General features: G+C 47.3%; 3 protein-coding genes across 3 annotated transcripts; 1 reads left to right on the forward strand and 2 right to left on the reverse strand.

The window, feature by feature from the left end:
• Positions 1-21: 21 nt before the first annotated feature.
• BCR38DRAFT_397778 (concanavalin A-like lectin/glucanase domain-containing protein) lies at positions 22-1252 on the reverse strand. Its single transcript, XM_040857673.1, has 2 exons — positions 682-1252; positions 22-614 (listed from the first exon to the last, which is right to left on the reverse strand). Exons 1-2 carry the CDS (start codon positions 1064-1066, stop codon positions 211-213), a joined length of 789 nt encoding a protein of 262 aa, XP_040713182.1. The 5' UTR covers positions 1067-1252; the 3' UTR covers positions 22-210.
• Positions 1253-3474: 2222 nt separating this feature from the next.
• On the reverse strand, positions 3475-4607 carry BCR38DRAFT_488013 (uncharacterized protein; the record flags this gene model as incomplete). Its single annotated transcript, XM_040864222.1, has 4 exons — positions 3475-4167; positions 4218-4285; positions 4345-4381; positions 4434-4607. The coding sequence occupies 4 exons, from the start codon at positions 4605-4607 to the stop codon at positions 3475-3477; spliced, it is 972 nt and encodes a 323-aa protein (XP_040713183.1).
• Positions 4608-15669: 11062 nt separating this feature from the next.
• Positions 15670-17833, forward strand: BCR38DRAFT_412060 (uncharacterized protein; the record flags this gene model as incomplete). The annotated part of the gene is made up of 7 exons (XM_040858643.1): positions 15670-15694; positions 16018-16289; positions 16348-16370; positions 16412-16541; positions 16653-17125; positions 17309-17448; positions 17820-17833. The coding sequence occupies 7 exons, from the start codon at positions 15670-15672 to the stop codon at positions 17831-17833; spliced, it is 1077 nt and encodes a 358-aa protein (XP_040713184.1).
• Positions 17834-18563: the final 730 nt, after the last annotated feature.

Raw genomic sequence — 18563 nt, forward strand, 5'->3', positions numbered from 1 at the left:
TCTTGCGTTGACTCAGGCACACCACCTATATGCTGGGCGCAGCGCCTGGGCCAATTCCCATAGATATACCTCCCGTAGCTGCAGCCTTTGGGACTTGGTTCCATCATCATCGCCAATACAACCAACATTGTTGCCTGTATTGCCCACACTGTTCTGTGTAACCCTAGGCCTTATGAATACAGTGACCTAAAAGGCCTTCGATCTACCAGCCTACAAATCAATCCGCAAAGCCAGACTATTATCAAACATCACCGTACCCCAGTACGGCTCTATGCCCGCATTCCCAACATTGACATATGTAGTCGTGCTGAAGACGCCCTGCTTTGAGAGCGCCAAGAGCCAGTCTTTGATATCGCCCTCAAAGTTCCCCTTGAACTGGTCGTTCTCCGGTACCAGTAGCGACGATACGGTGATGCCCGTATCCGTGTTGACTCCCTGGTATAATTCCCACCCGTCCTTGCCGAAAAGGCCGTCGATGGTGGCGACAGGACCGTCGGACCATCCGATGGGCACTTGGCCACCCTCATAGGCGATCCAGAGCATCAGTTCTTGTGCATTGCTAGATGTGGAGTCGCCTTTTGTGTCGGAGGTCATGAAGTCGTATACTACGTTGCCTGGTACAGAGTTAGCGAGAGACCTTATATGCATCTGGCGCAGCAATTTAATGGCAGGTTTGCTCACCTTTGTAGGCAGTAGTGTTTGAAACAGTCCAAGCGTACGTGCTCGGGATACTCAAAATGGCACTCAGCTTCGTCTCTAGGTTCTGCGTCAAGCCAATGAAAGAGTATCCCTTGACTACGTTCGTGTTGACTGATTCGTCGATGTCCCAGATGCTGCTCCAATCAATCGTTTGATTATCGCCCGACCCGGTTATGGTGGAGAAAGCTGTGCAGCAGGATCCGTTGATGTATTGGTAGTTGTAGTTCATTGAGTACACAATCCAAGGCGTCCCCGAGATGAGTTCATATGCATTGGGCGCACCGCAATACTTCGTATCAGCTGCGGCGCCGTTTACCGAGACAGCCACTACCGGCACATACAACTTCAGGAGATCGGAATATTTCATGTTGACTTTCAATGGGGAAAACGAATGTGTGGTCGACTACCTGCTGGTATCCGGTAAGAGAGTGTCAACGAGAGCTACCAAACAATATTGATCGAGGTCTACGATGCTTTTCAAGTTGATCAACCAAATCAGCCGAGTAATGGCAGCAGCTGGAATGTTTGCCGCTGATCTCGTCGGGCGGTAAGGAAATTGGCAAATAGTTAACTTGAAACACACCTAAGGAGTATTCCCCGGTCAAAAGTCGGGTCTCCATCGGCACAGCCCGGCACTCCCGCATAGGGCACCCGCAGTTAAATTGCTCGTCGTAAGGCTGATGCTTTCAATTGGGTGAGAAATAGGAGATTTTGATGTATCAAATTACTTCAAGGGTCAGCTCCATCATCTTTTCATATTTGAACTAAACCGTAGTGTATTGATGCGCTCCGAATATGAATTAACATGGATCAAGGACACACCATTTACAAACGAATTACGGATGTGTCTCAACGCTTAGTAACGTCCCACACCCACATCCGGGACACCCCCACATTGGGGACGCCCTAAAAATGACGCTGTATATTATAACCATTAACTTCAACCTTTTTTAATACTTATTCTGATGCGACTACAATACAGCTTTCACCGTCACTAGGGTTTTCAGACTCGCTAGACTCATCTGTACTATCCTCAATTTCACTAGCCTCGATTTGAGCCCTCCGAATAGCCTTGATATTAGTAAACTTCGAATTTGGGCTCATCTTGACCTTCCTCCGCTTCCTAGCCCTACTAGCCTCAAGCTCTGCCTCTATTGCCTTGATCTTTCGCTGTGCGACAGCTAACTAGTAGTCCTCATCAAAGCCCTTGTGAACTTTCCGAAAGAGTAGCCGCTGGGTATTTGGATCACTATCAAGCTTGCTGAATAAGCTGAGTTGATCTTGGAGCTTATCTCTCCTCTTAGGCGTTGACTAGGCTACTGCCGATGTCTCTAACGCCTAGTCCTGACTACTAGAGTGCCCTTTTTGAGTCTAAATAGGCTGTTTGATTGGTGCTGACGTATTCTTAAGGAGCAGGGGGCTCATAAGGGGTCTAGCTATGCTCGAAGGCTAGAGACCAGTATATTTCCATCCACTGATAATGTTCTTGACGGTCAATGCTGCTAGACGTGCCTTTCTATAGTAGAGGAGAAAGTTTCTCTTCCCTACGACAGTAGTAGTATCCTATTAGTCAAGGTAACCAAGCTCCTTCTTATAGGCTGCCTTGAGGGGTCCAAAGACTGACTGATCTAGAGGCTGGAGAACGTGGGATGTGTGTGGCGGTAAGAAAAGCAAGTGTATCTTGTTTATGAAGCAGAGGTACATAAACTCTGTCGTTTTGTGGCTACTATGCTCATCTAGAATAAGTAACGTAGTCTCTTCAGGGTCCTCTAGTTGAGTTAAAGGAATAAAGATCTTTTGTAGCTACTCAATAGCCGTAGAGTCTGACGTCCACCTATTCTCTGTTGCTGTAAACCTCCAGGCTTCGTATAGAGTCAAGTCTAGAGGAAACCACTGCTGCTGGACAGACTTCCCCTTGTATATCACAAGTGGGGGTAGTACAGTACCAGTTGCAGAGATACACTCTATAAGAGATGTCCAAGCTCGAAATCCAGGCTGTTTCTTCCGTATAGAACGAGTCTCAGATGATCCTAGAACAAGACTATTTGATCCTCTACCTTCTAGAATACCTGTCTCATCCATGTTGTATCGATTAGAGGCCTTAATAGCTTTTATCTCAGGGATAGCGAGGTATTTGAACCATTGCCTGATTATATTAGCTGAGGCTCCATTAATACGCTGGGAATCGATAGCTCTGCTTCTCTGGACCTTGACTGAAGGGTTCCTCTTGATAAAAACCTAGACCCAGTTCTTTCCAAGTGGTTCGGTGTCTCCGTGGATCTGTAGGATACGCTCGGCGAAGTCTTTGAGCTGTTGATAGATTGGTAGGAGGCCTAGGGCAGCCTGGATTCGAACCCATTCAGCCAGATGGGATTCCTAGGCTGGAGAGAGCCTCTGGTAGTCAGCGAAGGCTATATCTCTTGACTGGGCTCCCTGAATCCGTCGTGAAAGAGTAGACCTTGGGACACCATGCTCATATGCTGCTTTTCGGAGGCTTTGACCGGTAGCTATTGCTTGAAGAGCTCGATAAATATCATCTTGGGTATATTGACTTATATTAGTGTAAAGAAGACGTACGTATAATTTCGTAACGATTGAATCGATATTGGTAAAGACTAAAGAGGTTGAAGTTGGAATCTAGCGGTGTTGATGAGGCATTTTTGGGTGTCCCACATGTGGGGGTGTCCCGGATGTGTGTGTGGGACGTTATGTGTCTTTTTGCATTCACCACCTCGGTGTCCAGTATTAAGATTCCAATTAAAGTAAGCCGTGTCGTTAACGATGCTCCCGTGGCCTGTCCTTCCACCCAGTGTTCTCCATGACTGGCATTTCTTGATTCGTTGCTGAGTTTACGCTCTTCGCCCCTTTCCAACGAGCCGTTAGTGCCTGCAGTTTCGACTTCCAAGTATACATCCACATGTAGTGCAGCGTTGGTAGACTGGTAACAATATAAGACATGCCGCATTCCGCCGTTCCCCAAGCTAAGCCCGGCACATAGTCCCATGTAAAGTTGTATGAGGGTACTGCGAAGTTAGTCCAGATCCGAACACAGCTACAGGCAGTTATGAGCACGCCAAATCCGAAAAGCACTGACACTGCTGCTCGATCCCGTTTTCTCATGTTTAGCTTCAACACTAGCGGGATGGGCATGAGGATGATAATGACGTCGAATAGGATGTTGGCGGCCACAACGGCCGTCGCGACGGCAAAGATGTCGACGACCTCGTGTTCTCCGGGAAAATTCTGCTTCGAGTCTAGCCAGCCATTCCACCAGTAATTGACGGGCTTGGTTTGGATGATGACGAGGATCGTAATGGTTATCACCATTAGGGTGGATGCGCTGAGGACGAGAGACGCGGTGATGCGGAACGCTCGAATAGGCTTGAATATTTTGTATTGCAAGCAGATCATGGAAGCCTTTGTGGTCGCGAGTTGAATTATGTAAAAGATCTCTGCGAGAAAGAGATACTATTAGATGCGTTAGCTACTCACAGTTACAAAGCCACTGGCGTACTCACCATCCTCGCCCGTACAATGACGGGCTCTTCAAGAGTCCATACGTCAAAACCAAATGCCTCGACCCACACTAGGAGATGTCACATCACATTAGAATGTTCCGAATTCAAACTTCAGGTAATTACTTACTTGCCATGACCACCACCGATGCCGGTATATATATCACCTTCATTTGTAAGTAAATGAAGCAAGAATAAGTCAATGAGGGACTCCCTTACCAATGTGGCTACCATCAGCCAATCATCGGTATGTAGGCCTCCAAGAACTTTCCACCGAGCCTTCAATCTTTCAATGACACAAATGACCCCAACCGCCTGGAGTGCAGCTACTCCAAACAGATTGACCTTCGAGCTTCGTCGCGAATCCTGACAAATGAGCGCCTGGGGCATCATGGCGGCCAGAGTTTCTCTGTGCGTGCAGCGCTCAATCATGCAGTCATTCCATGACTGACGCAATTCCGGTTGCTGGCATATTTCAGTACGATTCAAATTGATTCCGTTTTCAACACATGATATCTGAAAACAACGTCAGTGTCGGTCGCCCAAGCGGATTGTATTGGGACAGACTCACCGCGCATGGCGAAAGACTGGTTAGGCCGTCATCGATCGAATGCGGAGAATATCCCAGAACCACGAAAGTAAAATATGCTGTGAAGGACGGGAATAATATCAGCTTCATTTTGATACATTTAAAGCGACACTTGAACTCATTCGTCACAGACGATCGGTATTAAGCATAAACTGGTGGCCTAAGTATGATAAGAGGCTCCACCACGGTATTTATTTCAGCAAACACCTCTCGGCAATCGGAAGCCCTTCATCCCAACATCTTCCCTATGATAATGTGATGAAGCGTGCTCCGTGTTTGAGGATCGGACCAAACCCTATCTCAACTACCCATTGACATGGAAATCGTACCGTACCGAGTCATGTACTAAGCTAAGCGAATGCGAAAACAATGCAAGCTCGTTGGCGAATAAATATTTGAGCAGGATGCTTGAAGAATTCTTGACTAGAAGCCTTCACACGGAGTCTAATCTGAAGGAACCTTGTTTTTAAGGACATCTTCGAACTCTTTCTTCCCCTTACTACTTGAAGTCCGACGGTTTTTTTATAAACCAACCTCAAGGACTCTGTATAATCAACTTCAACGTCAGGGGCCACAAAGATTTCATGCCCTTACCAAGTAAGCAATGTCGAGTGTTAACCATTTTCGTAGTTGTGGGAAAGAACAAGCTGGTTTAGTAGTTGATGGAAGTTGGGTTTTGGTATGTGGACCCCCAGCTCTAGAAACCTGGAGTTGCACCTTGGCACTCAATTTGTTTGAATAGTTCTTTGTCTAACATACCCCACAAGCAAGTTCGCCACTTTTTCTTGGCACCGTACGAACAACCTTTTAATTAACATCTTTACACATACCAAGATGGGATCGAATTGGAAAGAAAGCGACATGGTTCTAGCGTGTCAGGCGCTTCAATCGAAACCCGAATTAAGCATCCGACGCGCTGCCCAACTCTACAATGTCCCTCGTACAACTCTAGCTAACCGAAAACGCGGACTACTATCTCGACGCGATACTCGACAATCTAGTCATAAGCTTACGGAACCAGAAGAGTTAGCGGTCGTACAATACATACTTGACCTAGATTCGCGATCATTTCCTCCCCGGCTCCATGGTGTTGAAGCTATGGCTAACCGACTGCTCCGTGACCGTGGCGCTGGACGCGTCGGCGTCAACTGGGCCTCGAACTTCGTACGACGACAACCTGTCGAATATCACGTGTGTCCAATCGAGTAGTCAGCAGTGCGTAAGATTGTATATAAATGAGGTGTGTTCTTGTCTGTCTGTCTTCTTGTCAGGGTACGGCCTGGACCGAAGGCGATAGTACAGAGTGAAGGGGAGAAATAGGCGTGTCCCCCTGGTGGTCACCTGGTGGTCACTGGTGGTCACTTGGTGATGACAGGTAAGGGTGTCCACAGTAGTTCATTGATCTCTCCCCTCTCTATCTTCCTCCGTCTCGACTCCTTACTTATAGCCAGCCGAGGTTCTCTGTTGGATTCTGGATGTTTGCTTCCGCATGTCTGTGTTCCTCCGACTTCGGCCAACATCTTGGATAGCGGCTCTTTATCTGCAACCAAGCGATTCCCTATCCGCTGCAAACGGCTTCAACAGCTCTCATTCGCCACAAGCGGCTCTCTAGCCGCCACAAACGACTTCCTTCCTGGTGGAAGCCGGCCCGCCTCGGATGACACTTGTGGCTCTGACACTTCTGTTCTCGCGAACTCCCGTTGCTCTGCCTTTTATAGATGCTTTAGAACATGTCGGTAACTTTGGTGTTACTTTTGAGAAGAGGGGTTCCTTTCGCCTTCTGAACTTTAAGTGACAATAGTCTTCTCTAGTGCCATATTATTTCTGAACCTAGGAACCAGGTGCCCTATCTGACACAACCAGACCTTCGGACGCGTTTTAATCGAAGAATCGACTACCAACGAGCCTATTGCGAATATCCTGACACGTATCGCGCGTGGTTTACGCTCGTACGAAATACAATTGCGAAATATGGTATCCAAGAGGCGGATATCTATAACTTACTTGGATTTGATGTTCCCGTTGAAGGAGCAAAAGGAGGGCACATATGCCTAACCTGTCTGTATTGTAGCTAACTCTGGTCCTCTCTTCGAGGGTCTATGTATGGAAACAAAAGGGTTCTTATATAGTCAATGAATGGTAGACTTGCTGATTAATTCAGACAAGTTGTAGAAGCATATAGATAAGTAGGGAATGTTCTATCCTCGCCACATTTCTCGTAATAGAGGTATGTGGGGATGGTCGCCGTTCTAGGTGGCGATAGTGGCAAGTATAGGACCCACATGGCCCACAGGGCCCATATTGTCCAACTCACCCCCTCAACAAGGCGGTAGAACTGGTTTGTTGGAAACCGAAGTAAGTACATGTCCTAACTGTTTGGTAGTATAGGATTTGAATAGTGATATGTTCAATCTAACTGGGAATTGTCGTCTGAAACCTCCTGTGCTTGGATAAGCTCTTGTATATTTTTGAGATTGCATATCTGCACGAATAGGTCGTGTTTTTGCGGAGGTAGTGCTTTTGTAAGACCGTCGGCTGCCATGATAGCCGTTGGGGTCCAGGATACGTTAAGCCTTTTGGTCGTATATGCCTCGCGAAGCCAGTGGTTGTGTATATCGACGTGTTTAAGCTTTGTGGATAGGCGTGCTAGTTCTTCTGTAACTAGGCGAATGGTCTGAGTATTGTCGCATTCTATTACTAACTTCTCGTGAAGGTCGAGACCTATAGCTGCAAATAGTCGCTCCATAGCAAGGGCTTCTTTGGCGGTTTGTGATAAGGCTAATAACTCGGATTCTGTGGTATTGGTTGTAACTGTATCCTGTTTGCTTGCCCGCCAAGTAATGGGTCCTCCAAAGAGCTTCATTATAAAGGCTTGAGAGCTTTTGCGATCGTGGGGATCGTCTGCAAATGCTGCATCGCTGGATACTATGAAGCTTCGAGGGACGTTAGTTGTGTCGTCTCCTCCTAGCTCGAGGGCGTAGTATCTGGTAGATAGCAAATATGTAAGGCAGTCGTCGATAGCCTGGTGGTGCTCTGGAGAAGGGTTGCTATTCAACTGAGCGAGCTTTGAAGCAGCGAATGCGCAGTCCGTTCGAGTGGTTATAGCCGCATATAGTACGCTGCCTACCTTAGCTTGGTAGTCTCGTCGAGAGATAGGACTAGCCTGTCTAGTGTATCTAGAGAGGTCTCTATAAGGCGACAAAGGTACTTTGGGGATACGTTTCCGATCAAGGGAAACATCGTACTGGGTACATATTTTCTCGATATACGAGGTTTGAGAAAGCCAGATCTTTCGTTCGGTCCGATCCCTTATGATCTGAATGCCTAGGAACCAGCGAAGTTCTCCTAGGTCCTTTAGTCGGAAGCGGTTCATTAGCTGTTGAATGAAGTGGTTGGTTTGAGCTTCGTCCTGCTTGCGATATAGTAGGCAGATGTCGTCTACGTAGAAGAAGGCTAGAATCTTGCCGTTCGTAAGGATGCAGGGCTCTTCGGGGACCTGTTTAAGGCCTAACTCGGTCATGCCTGATGCTAGGTCGCGTTGCCATAGGAGAGGTGAACGACGGAGACCGTATAGGGCTCTTTTGAGCCGTAGACAGTAGCCTCGTTGCTTGAAACCGTCTGGGAAGTAGACGTAGACGACTTCATCGATTTTACTATGAGTAAAGGCGTTTACGGCATCCAATTGCCGCGTCTCGAGGTCAAATTTTGCAGCAATAGCCATTAGCATCCGGAAGGATCGTCCAGCTAGGGTCGATGCGTATGCGTTTAGGTCTGATCGTGGCTGGAGATCTCCTCTAACAACAAGGCGTGCTTTGTATCGATCGAGGTATCCGTGTTTATCGAATTTGTAGGTAAATACCCACATTAGGGGGATTATGAAATGGCTGGTAGCTTCTGATAGCGGTACCTTATCCCACGAGTCTTGGCTAATGGCGTTATATTCCGCTAAAGTAGCCTCTTTCCAGTTCGTCCAGAGAGCGTGTAACTGTGCTTCGGCCCAGTTCTTCGGAGGTGGAGGAAGGTTTCTCCGATGTTGCCTTTTGTGCTGGATTGCAGTAGTAAACGCTGCGTTCAGTGGTGTATACTGGGGGCTAGAAGTGTGATATTTGCGGAGAGCTTTGGGGATAGCCTGAAAGACGTCCGCTGTATTGGCTTGATGGCGGTTTCGACGGCTTCTTGTAGTTGTATTCGGCAAAATATTCGGATTTAGCTCTGATCGTATCTCGTTAAGCATACGGGAGCCTCGTCCAGTGGCTCGTGGCTGCTGGGCTAGCGGTATTATTGGAGAATCTGGCGATGGGTCTGGTGATGGGTCTGGTGTTGGCAGTTGTTCTGGTAGCAATCCTTTGTCGGCTATAAGCTCTGGAGGTACTGCCACGGTAATAGAGTCTTCGATTCGCTCTGATGGTTCTCGGTGGTCCACCCCCTCAGCGTTAGAGATGTCGTTAACTGCTTCGTCAACGCTGGACTCAGTTGTTCCATTGTATCCGAGCACGATTTGCAGGGCTGTATCATCATTACTAGCCTCAACTTCGATATGCTGGATCTCATCGTCGATTTCCCTAATCCGGAGAGGTGTGTAATGTTCCGATGGATCGTATACTCCTTGTTCATCGAAGGTTACATCTCGTATGGATATAACTTTGTTTCTGGTCGGGATCCAGACCTTATAGACAGTCTGGTTCTTGTACCCAACATGGTATCCGATATATGTCCGAGGCTCCATCTTCTTTAACTTATTCCTTCCGGCTCGATAGTCTTCGGTAAGGGGATAAGCCTTGCATCCCCATGCAACGAGGTGAGAGACTAGAGGGCGGTGGTCTTGAATCGGGAGATTATCTCGTTTGGCAAGCCATTCTGAGAGAACTTCGATAGGAGTTTTCCACTTTAGTCGTTTAAGTGGTGTCCGATTTGTTAGATATGTAGCTGTTTCAACAGCTTCTGGCCACAGGCTTGGCGGTAGCCGTGAGCTAACTATCATGGCACGCGCTTTGGTATTGATTATCCTCCCAGCTCGTTCGGCGACGCCTACCGGCTCCTTGGTATATGGTGGTGCTTGGTTATGCTGTATGCCGGTACGCAAGATCCATTCCTGAAAATGTTTGCCGAACGCTTTCTCGCCATCTGACGTAATTGTTTTCACGTCAATGTCATACCGTCTCTTAATGTAGGATACAAGGCTTGTAAGGGCAGGAAAGGCGTGCTTTTTCCGTCGAAGGGTATATGTAATCCGTACTCCGGTAACTAGGTCAGTGCCGATTAGAGCCCTAGTTCGTCCGTCGTAGGCTGTCTCGTATTCGAAGAGATCAATATCCATATGTTCCAGGGGTTTGAATCCTCGGTTTTTGGGATGTCGTGTAATGCGGCGTGTCCCTTTTGCGAGAGAGCAGTCTTCGCACTGGATCGTAGTTGGCGCCTTAATCTTTATGCCTGTAACTGCGTACACAAGCTTCTCTAGGCTTCTGGGGCCAAGATGGGCCATCCGTCTATGCCAGAGTGTAGCGTCACCGTCAAGGGGTTTTTGAGGTCGACGTGAATCGTTCCCATGGAGCTCCTGCTTCTGCTCAAACGGATTTGTGGGCCTTAGGTCGATACCCGGCATCCCTGGAGTATCTACTGTAGGTATAGATGCAGGCTCTAGTGGTATTGACACCCTCTCATCTTCGGAGAATTCAGATACCTGTTCGGAGTCGGATTCTGAAGGTTCAGTGGAAATTTCCACATCTGCTTCGTCGGTAGCAAAGGCGCTGCTATAGGTCGCGCGTTGGGAGGCTATAAATGGTTCCAGATCATCGTTGGCAGCGTTGTCGTTTGTTAAGGGAATGTATTCGAGAATCGGCTGGTTATACTTTTCTGTAAGGTAACAGAGGGTTTTCCGATGTCCTGCCCGAATGTAATACAAAGCTTCATGTTCCATATCGTAATAGATGCCGGCTTTCTTGAACAACCTAGCAGAGGCGAGGTTTGTATGCATGGCGGGGACGTAGGCGACGTTCTCGAGGGTAAATACCATAGACTTTCCTCCTGGTCGTCGTATTTGGATTTCGACGTCACCCCATAAGAGGATATCTAGAAGAATACCTCCACTGATGATTTTGTCTGTAGGGGACGCGCTTCTGATTTTCTTGAATCGGGAATGCTGGTTGCATATATGGATGCTGCTTCCAGTGTCGTAAAGGGTTGATCGTTTCAATGGATAGTCTACCTGGAGGCCTGTAGTAAAAGCAGAGACCTCGTGGATCGTATTGACAGTATTTAACTGCTTGGTGGGTGCGCTGGCGTTGTTGCCAGCGCCGTACCCTCAGGCCTTGCCTGGTATGGTATCGTTGCTCTCGTTATTGCTACTGCTGTTGGCTCTTTTGGCCGCTCGTAGCTGGATTTTCTCGATCAACTTTCTAACCTTCTCATCCTTCAGTTTTTCCTCTATCTCTCGCTGCTTGCCCGGGTTCGGGGACCATCCAGTGGGGCGAAGGCTCTCGATAAGGTAATAACAGGCGCTATACCGGTGGTGACTACCACATAGGCATGTACGTGACTTGTCGTTTGTAGAGGCTGCTGGTGGCTCTTTTCCGTCTAGGGTAGGAGTAGCTGCGTGAGCGCCTCTTGAGATGGTATGGTATGTGTTTCCGAAGGTTTTATTCCAACGGAGGTGGTTTGCAAAGGCATTGTAGATAGACTCGACTTCCATTTGCTTCGCTGGTGGGTTCTGGAGCTCCTTGTCGATGTCGTGCTTCCAGTTGCTTGCGAAGTCGCTTGCTACGGGGTACACCGCAGTAACGAAGGCGTAGTGAGCGTGGTACATTGATATGGAGGGTAGGCCAAGCTCCCTTGCTTCGAGGTAGGTCGTCCACCACTCAGAGAGCCAGCTCTGGATGTTCTTCCCTTGGGATAGAGGTTGGCATAGCTTCTGAAAGCGGCCATCGACCTCCATTTTGTACTGTTGGCTTCCTGGCTTAAAGTACTCCTTAATGGCTAACATCTTATCGCGAAGGGTTGGCTTGCTACGGAATAGGGCGTGGTGTCGATCCGCAACGTTGTTAAAGAGCCAAGCGTCGAACTTCTGGGCTTGGGCATCCTGAAGTTGATATTCAACAAGCTTCTCCTTGCGTATTTCGATTAGAAATCTATATTTGTTGAATTCCACGGCGTCGAGGTCGGAAATATCGGTTGCGCCGGCCTTGACCTTACTAACCGACGGGACCAGTGGCTTGGTTAGCAAGGGCACGACCTCGTATTCAGGGAGTTTCGGATCGATGTTGTTCCAAAGTAGAGGGGCTTCTGCTTTGGCTCTGAAATAGAAGGCCTCGTACTGGTAAGGTTCGTCCAGTTTCCCGGAAAGAGTGAGAGAAGCCATGTTGCTATGTAAAGATAATCGACGAGAATGTCTTGAAGGTTTTCCAGTGGCTTAAACGCACACCGGGCTCATAACACTTGGATTTGATGTTCCCGTTGAAGGAGCAAAAGGAGGGCACATATGCCTAACCTGTCTGTATTGTAGCTAACTCTGGTCCTCTCTTCGAGGGTCTATGTATGGAAACAAAAGGGTTCTTATATAGTCAATGAATGGTAGACTTGCTGATTAATTCAGACAAGTTGTAGAAGCATATAGATAAGTAGGGAATGTTCTATCCTCGCCACATTTCTCGTAATAGAGGTATGTGGGGATGGTCGCCGTTCTAGGTGGCGATAGTGGCAAGTATAGGACCCACATGGCCCACAGGGCCCATATTGTCCAACTAACTTCGACGAGACAGGGTTCGCGATGGGCTTAATCTCATCCGAGATGGTAGTTACAAGTGCCGAACGACGCGGAAGGCCTCGTACAGTCCAACAAGGCAATCGAGAATGGGCTACAGTAATCCAGGGTATTAATTCGTCCGGCTGGGCTATCCCGCCGTATATTATTGTCGCGGGTCAAAACCACCTCTTATCCTGGTACGAGAATAGTCCATTCCCGTCCGATTGGGTAATCGCTGTAACCAAAAACGGTTGCACAACAAATGAGCGAGGCGTAGACTGGATTTAGCACTTTGATCGCTATACGAAGGATCGTACGAAGGGTGTTCATCGTCTTCTTATCCTCGACGGGCATGAGAGCCACCACTCGACTGACTTCGAGCTATATTGCAAAGAGCATCCTATTATTACACTTAGTATGCCTGCTCATTGGTCACATAAGCTCCAGCCTCTCAATGTAGGCTGTTTTAGAGCTTTGAGAAGGTCATACGGCAAAGAAATTGAAGACCTGATACGGGCGCATATAACCCATATCTCGAAGGAGGATTTCTTTTCGGCATTCTATAGGGCGTATCGTACGACTATAACTAAGTCGAATATCCAGGCAGGTTTCAGGGGGACAGGACTTATTCCGTACGAACCGGAATATGTGATTTCACAGCTGGATATTAAGCTACATACGCCTACACCTCCTGGGAGCTCGTCTGGCGCCCCCTTAATCTGGGAATCAAAGACTCCAAATAACCCAACCGAGGCGCAATCCCAGTCTGAATACGTTAAAAAAACAGAATCGTACAGCATCAGAATAGCTCCCCGACGACAATACTTACGGCTATTGACCAATTTTCACATGGTGCGACGGCTGTTATGCACCGGTTAGTTTTACTTGAGGATGAGGTTACTGCACTTCGGAAGGCTAATCAAGAGCTAAGCCGTCGTCGAAGGACTAAAAATCGACAGCTACAAGATGGAGGATTTCTTAGTTTACGAGACGCTCAGGGCTTACAGTCTCAAGGGGATATTGAACAGCAGCTACAGGATGATATACGTGTAAGTTGTCGTACGAGACCGGCCGAACCACGCCGACGGCGCTGTAGGATCTGCGGAGAGCCCGGACATAATGCTCGTACTTGTGAGAATGATGAAGATACGTACGAGGAAGAGGATTCCGATTAGTTTGAAATATTATTTTTTAGTTTAGTTAAGTTATTGAAGTTATTCATACGGTGCCAAGAAAAAGTGGCCAACTTGCTTGTGGGGTACGTTAGTCTCTTTGGCGTCTACTTGATGACTATCAACACTCAACATGCGACCCGCGAATTTGATCAACCAAGCATAGGCTGGCGCAAATCACTTGCATATGCGTCTGCATGTATTCGGCACGACGTGCCCACTACGTCGGGCGTCGTTACAGCATTAGCCACCCGTCCAGTGGCGACCTGTCTGTTAGCCTCGCAATGTTTCTGTCTCATCAAGTCTCTTTCTCATCGAGTCGTCCCAACTTGTTCCTAGGGACGTGTACCGACAGATTCCATAATTCCGAAGGATCTCGACATGGACCCTATGATAGTGATCGGGTTCGCCGCCGGCATCCTGAACTTTATCGAGTTCTCTTGCAACTGAATGCGGGATACATAAGGTGTGCACAACTCGAAACCAAGAACAACGGCAGAGAACGCCTGCATCAGCAATGTGCTCGCCGATTTGCACGACATCAGCGACAACCTGCATCTATGCGACGATGTCAATGTGACATGCCAAGGCATTTTCCCTGCTCCCCACAAGCGCCTCAACCCACGGGACAAACTTTACTACGCCACAAAATTTCTGACCCTGGCCAACTTTTTCTAACCCTGGCTAACTATAATCTGACAAAGTCGGACATATCCTCGAGAAGCACTGGTCAGAGAGAAGACAAAAATGTGGCAGAGTTTCAAGGCAATATGGAACGGCATACTGAAACAGAGTTCAACTACTATAGAGAAGAAATTGGGAGAATACCGTGCCAAAGTCGTTCTACGCTTAAATATTATAACAGAGGACTAGTGGCACACAGTCCACTGGCGGAGCCCTAGTTACTCCGTAACAATGTACACTAGTTAGATAGGTAACATTCTACCGTTACACCTGACGGAGGTTAACTTAGCTCAATGAAGATCACAATCCTCCATGATATTATAACTTGGTTCGTCGCGCTTCCAATGCTACGTGGAATAGCCTGCATCTTACTAACCTTGAAAGGCTCCTAGAACTCTGGCCTACGGCTACGAACCGAGCTAGAGAAAATCGAGCGGGAATCTCAAAATTTAGTCGCGATGTTACGGGTCAGCATGTTGTCCTCTATAACAATTTCTAAAGCATTTTACAATAGCTTCATGATACTCAGAGTCTCCCTTTATTTGGACAACTAATCTTCTATTATCGAATATTAGCGACATTTCAAGAGTAGTAGCTATTACGAATACCATCCTAAGCTAGCTTTAATTTGATTATATGTTCGTTCGGTAAGACTTGGTTCATAACGCCGTAGATATCTTGAAAGCGCAATGAGGGGTTATTCGCTATCATATTCGAGCATAGTTCACTTTTCAATTTATTTACGGTAAAAGTAACTATAAGTTACAGGACTTTCAAAACATTATAGAATAGATTATTGATACAGTGGACGGCGTTTCTATGTGAGCACGACTCGTCGTTCGGTCCCTTCTAGTAAGTATAGTATACTATTGATACGTGACCCCATGGGGGTTTACCCTGTAGCTGTAGATAAGATAGATAAAATGAGATAAGAGCTATAAAAGAGCTCTGCCAGGCCAGAATAGCTGACCTGGCCATCCTTTCCTAAGACTACCGAGCAATCAGACGGCTTCTTCCCCAGTGGTATCGAGAAGCTGATTTTCTCATATTTGCGATTAACGGCACCAACCGAGTTCACTAAAAGCGAAACGTGGACTACCAGCAACAGAAAACGATTTTGTCCATTTGGCTTTCCTGCTAGCGGATTTCTGGATGTGGCGGGATGTGACTGGTAAGCGTATGCCTTATTGATGTACGAAATCTCCTTGGAGCACCCATCATTAGCTATAAGCAAGGGTGGTTGAGCTATTTATGCAGACTTTCGTCGCCATAATGGGCGAAATAGTTCATACGAAAGGTAAACCAACGAGGTGGAAAGGGACCTTAGCAGCCCCTTTTCAGCAGGAAAGTCGACGCTTACATAAGTGATCGAAAGGTAGGTAAATTGTGCCAAACCAAACACGAAATCGTGTCTGGTTGCCATATTCCAGTGTTTGAGGCGCCAGGCATTATTCTCCATCGACTCAGTGGCAAAGAGCACTGAGTGGGACTGTAACAGAACTGGGGGCCGGAACAGGTCCCTGATCGTCAACGGTTCAAAGCTTCTAGGGCCGGGGCTATTAGCGTAACAGGATCGCGTTGAGTTCCAAGAAATCTCAATCGCGCTACAACTTTTAGAAGTTTGTGGGGAAGAGACTCGACAACGCAGTCAATTGGAAAAGAGGATGCCCACTGACTCTGTTTGGGAGATTGCGCAAATCTCACAGCATACACTCTCAACTACTCAAATAAAACATCCCCTTATCCGTGCTGTACCTCCAAGATGCCCCCAAAACGAAGTCGGTCTCAGAAGGACTCCCGACGCACAGAAGCCGACTGGCAGAGAGAAGAAGAGTCGCAAGTTCAATGACGCCGAGAAAAGCACTTTCGGCTCTGACAAAGGCAACTCGGAGGTAGGCTCTGTGGATCAAGCACATAGCAACTCTTGTGACCATTAGTATCATCATGCAGGATGAGTTCGAGAACCGAGAGCCGTTCGACTACTGCACCACCAACCGCGCCTTCTTCGATGTAGAGAACGAGACTACGGCAAAGACGAAGACGACCAAGTCAATGAGGATGAACTTCAGACACAATATGATGAGCAGATTGCCAGCAAAGACAGCATCACCTTGAAGCCGCTACGGACATCCAGACCATTGATGGTTCGCCATGTGGACGCGTTGGATGATGATTCCTGATTGGCATCGAACGGCGACATACACCTGTCCGGATTTCTTTGGCATGTACATACACAATGAATTCAATGGATATAGATTACAGAATATTATCGAAAACCAAGTGAGTCGTTTGTCAGCTTACTTACGTTGGTTCCGTTGCTCACATTAGACATCAGCTCGGTATTCGACATCGAGTTCAGGAAGACCCGCGATGAGAAGGTCTTAAATCAGTTGTGGGCCGCAGTGGCCGCAATAGCGCATTGGCTCTACCTCGAAGAGCCCGGCCCCTGGATGGCCATAGATGATGGCGATCGCATGAATGCCACTGTAGGTCTCATCGGCAAAGCCTTTGTGAGCGCGTTGAACGACCTCGATCGGTCCGGCATGCTCAAGTCAGATTCTGCAACCAAGGTCCGAGGACTCGTCATGTCGGTGTGCCTGGAATGGTTGGAGGGGCTGGATGATTACGGTGTCGATGAGGAGCTCGCTTGGCGTAAAGAGATCGTTGTATATGCCAAGAAAGCCGATATCAACCTCGAACGCACTATTACTACGGCATCAGAGAAATAGTAAGGCGTTGGAGGAGGAGCATGGCGAGATCAGTGAGTATTCTGGTAAGACCAAGGCGGATAAGTGGAGGTGGAAGAACAGCATAAGTTATCGTTTCCTTTCCTTCCATGCTTTGGGATTCGAATCGCTTGCCCAGTTTATCTGCAGTTGAAAGAGTTCAAGGATTAGCATGCAACTGATAGTGGCAAGATCGGCGGAGATCATCACAACATCATGAAGATGTCGCGTAAAGAGCGAGCGTCGTATGCTTTCAACAAGAAGCATCCGCTTGCGCAGTTCTCGGAGAAGCGAATACGGAACGGTAATCTAATACCTGGCTGGTGTAAGTTTTTGTTTTCAAAGGTGTCAATATGGGATATCCTTTTCCGCCTGGCTACTGCTAGTTTCATGAGCAGGAGTATGATGTCGGATCTTGACAGCCAGCTTGCCATTATCTTCTTCTTTTCCAACTTTTCCAAACCATTGGGTTGGTTGACCGCTTTTTCTGGCCCCAATGAGGATATGCAATGGAAGATACGGATCTCCAGTTCACTATGTATATCAACACTGAATCCGGAAACCCTGCTCATTTCATGACGTATTCAAGGTCCTTCTGGCCAAGTCTGCTCACTTAATATTACGGGTGTTCCAGAGCTCGCTTTACCCCCATGCTTTATTGTAACCAATAAGTCCGACATGTGACGGACTATATAGACTACCTAATCTGATTCAATATACGTTCAGTTTACGTAGATATGTACAGCCTCAACTGTTGTTGCAGAAAAGGTGTTAAACCGAAGTAGATTGAAAAAGCAAGTGTTGATTGATTGATTGAAATTTAACGTCTCATCACGTGAGACGTGCCGGGCGCAGTGCCGGCATGGTCTATGCTAGTCGAATCTATGTTACAGGGGACTGTCTTCATCTAACATTCCTGTTCAGTGCGATGGGCAAAAGCAAGTGTTGATCGCGATGCATCTTTCGCAGAAATATAGCTTTAATGCACCCAGGTCACGTGATCATTCAACACGTGATCCTGCAACAACTGTTGATAGCTGTAGTACCAATCTGGTTAAACGCCCGGCACGTCTCACTGATGAGACGTTAAATTTCAATCAATCAATCAATCAACCAATCTGGTTAAACCTGAGGGGACAAAATAGTTTAGTTTAGAGACGTTCTCCAGGAAACCCTTCTTCACTTATATTTCTTTGGTTGACATTTTACAAGTAGTATATGCCTGTTTCCATACATGTATTGAAATTGTCCCAAGTCATGACAAGACCGTTATTAATTGAATGCTGAAAGGGCCGTCTCGAGAAACTTCACTTCCCGAACTAATCCTAGTCCAATACGGTGTGTACGTGAAAACTAGACTGCAACCGTCAATCCAACCGGAATTATATAGCTCATGCCAGATGTTATACCTCTTGGCAGGCATTTTGTGGGCCTCGAACG

Source organism: Pseudomassariella vexata (assembly GCF_002105095.1).
Source record: "Pseudomassariella vexata strain CBS 129021 chromosome Unknown BCR38scaffold_11, whole genome shotgun sequence".
NCBI classification, from domain to species: Eukaryota; Fungi; Ascomycota; class Sordariomycetes; order Amphisphaeriales; family Pseudomassariaceae; genus Pseudomassariella; species Pseudomassariella vexata.